The sequence below is a fragment of the Eimeria maxima genome, genomic scaffold (genome assembly GCF_000499605.1).
Source record: "Eimeria maxima Weybridge genomic scaffold, Emw_scaff778, whole genome shotgun sequence".
NCBI lineage: Eukaryota > Apicomplexa > Conoidasida > Eucoccidiorida > Eimeriidae > Eimeria > Eimeria maxima.
This window is the reverse complement of record NW_013563977.1, coordinates 830-2,500: the sequence shown is the minus strand read 5'-3', so window position 1 is coordinate 2,500 and position 1,671 is coordinate 830. Positions and strand designations below refer to the sequence as shown.

The 1,671-nt window shown below is 47.0% G+C and overlaps 1 protein-coding gene across 1 annotated transcript in view; it reads right to left on the bottom strand.

Moving 5' to 3' along the window:
* The window catches only part of EMWEY_00042920 (hypothetical protein), a gene marked incomplete at both ends in the record, with an annotated part of 2,361 nt that extends 918 nt beyond the window's left edge, over positions 1–1,443 (bottom strand). The window contains 4 exons of the mRNA XM_013478932.1: positions 203–354; positions 765–858; positions 960–1,023; positions 1,412–1,443. Of these exons, the coding sequence (XP_013334386.1) occupies positions 203–354; positions 765–858; positions 960–1,023; positions 1,412–1,443 (342 nt within the window). The remainder of the gene's footprint in view (positions 1–202; positions 355–764; positions 859–959; positions 1,024–1,411) is intronic.
* Positions 1,444–1,671: the final 228 nt, after the last annotated feature.

The following is a 1,671-nucleotide window of genomic DNA, read 5'->3' as shown; positions in this document are numbered from 1 at the left end:
AACCCTAAACCCTAAACCCTAAAACCCTAAACCCTAAAACCCCCTCTTGTCTTCACATCTACCCCATCATTTTCCCCACTGAAGAAATTAGGGTTTAGTGTTTAGGGTATACAGGCTCTTAATGGGTCCTAGGGTATCATCAACTCTACTCCTATACAAAAAATGAGGGTTTAGGGTTTAGGGTTTAGGGTTTAGGGTTTACCATTTCATTAATAGGGCCCAAGATTTCATCAACTCTGCCAACTTCTTCTTTATTAGACAGGAAAATTCTTCCATTAAAATAAGGGACTTGTTGCTGCAGCAAACCCTTAACCACTAATTCATTCTCTGCTGCATGCATTACCTCTCCTGCCTCTGCACACAAACCATAAACCCTAAACCCTATACCCTAAACCCTAAACCCTCCCAATTTGGGAATCTAGGGTCATCATATGGCGAAAAAACCATTTCGCTAACGTCTAGGGTTTAGGGTTTAGGGTTTAGGGTTTAGAGATGCACCAATAATTGATTCTGGAGGTCCTTGATTAAACCCTAAAAAACAAACCAACACACAAAACTTCTGCATTTGCTGCTGCTGTTGCTGCTCCTGCTGCTGCTTTGCTTGTTCCTGTTGCTGCAGTTCCTACTGGTGCTGCGGTTCCATTGCCTGCTGCTGCTGCTGCTGCTGCATTGCCTGTTTCTGCATCTCCTACTGCTCCTGCAACATAACCAGCCTGCTCATCAACTCGCTGGCTGCAGATTAGGGTTTAGGGTTTAGGGTTTACCAGCTCCACCTCCTCCTCTGCCTCCTCTCATGCCGCCGCCACGGCCACCGCGAAAACCGCCGCGAAAACCGCCGCGACCCCCGCGGCCACTCATCTGCAGCAGCAACAGCAGCAGCAGCAACAGCAGCCAGAGCAGCAGCAGCTGTTTATCCTGCATATAGCCTAAGTGATATGCATGCATGCATGCATGCATACGGTGGCCGCTGCTGCTGTTGCTGCAGCAGCAGCAGCACAAGTTCGTTCATCCGTCTGCTCTGCGCTGCACAGCCGGCGTAAACACTAAACCCTAAACCCTAAAACCTGCAGTCGTAAACCCCAGGTCATAAGTTTGTCTTCATCCTTCAGCCAACCCTAAACCCCTAAACACTAAAACCTAGACCCTAAACCCTGGGGGCCTACTTTAAGTCCGGATATCCACGGATTGCAGAAACCCTTCTGTAATTATATGCGAAAAACACGCGATTAGTGTTTAGGGTTTAGGGTTTGCCGTCAGCGTGGGGCCCCCAAACAAGACCGCGCCTGTGCTGCTACTCAGGAGCAGCAGCAGCAGCAACGGCAGCAGCTGCTGCAACAACAAAAAAGCAAATTAGACTTCCTTTTTGGGAAAAAATATTTAAAACAAAAGTAGATTTAATTGGTGGTGTTACCCAAAGAAAATACCAGGGCCCCCTGCATGCATGCGCTGTGGGGCTTCGATTTCGCTTAACCCTAAACCCTAAACCCTAAACCCTAGAATGCAGCACTGTACACAAATAATAATATACTATAAAAATTATTTAATATTTATTTTATAGGGGCTTTTTCCCATCAAAGCCTTAGGACCTACACAGACCCTCTATCCTCACTACAGCTTCCCTTGGCTACAGGAGGGTTTAGGGTTTAGTATTAGGGTATACGCTCATTAGAC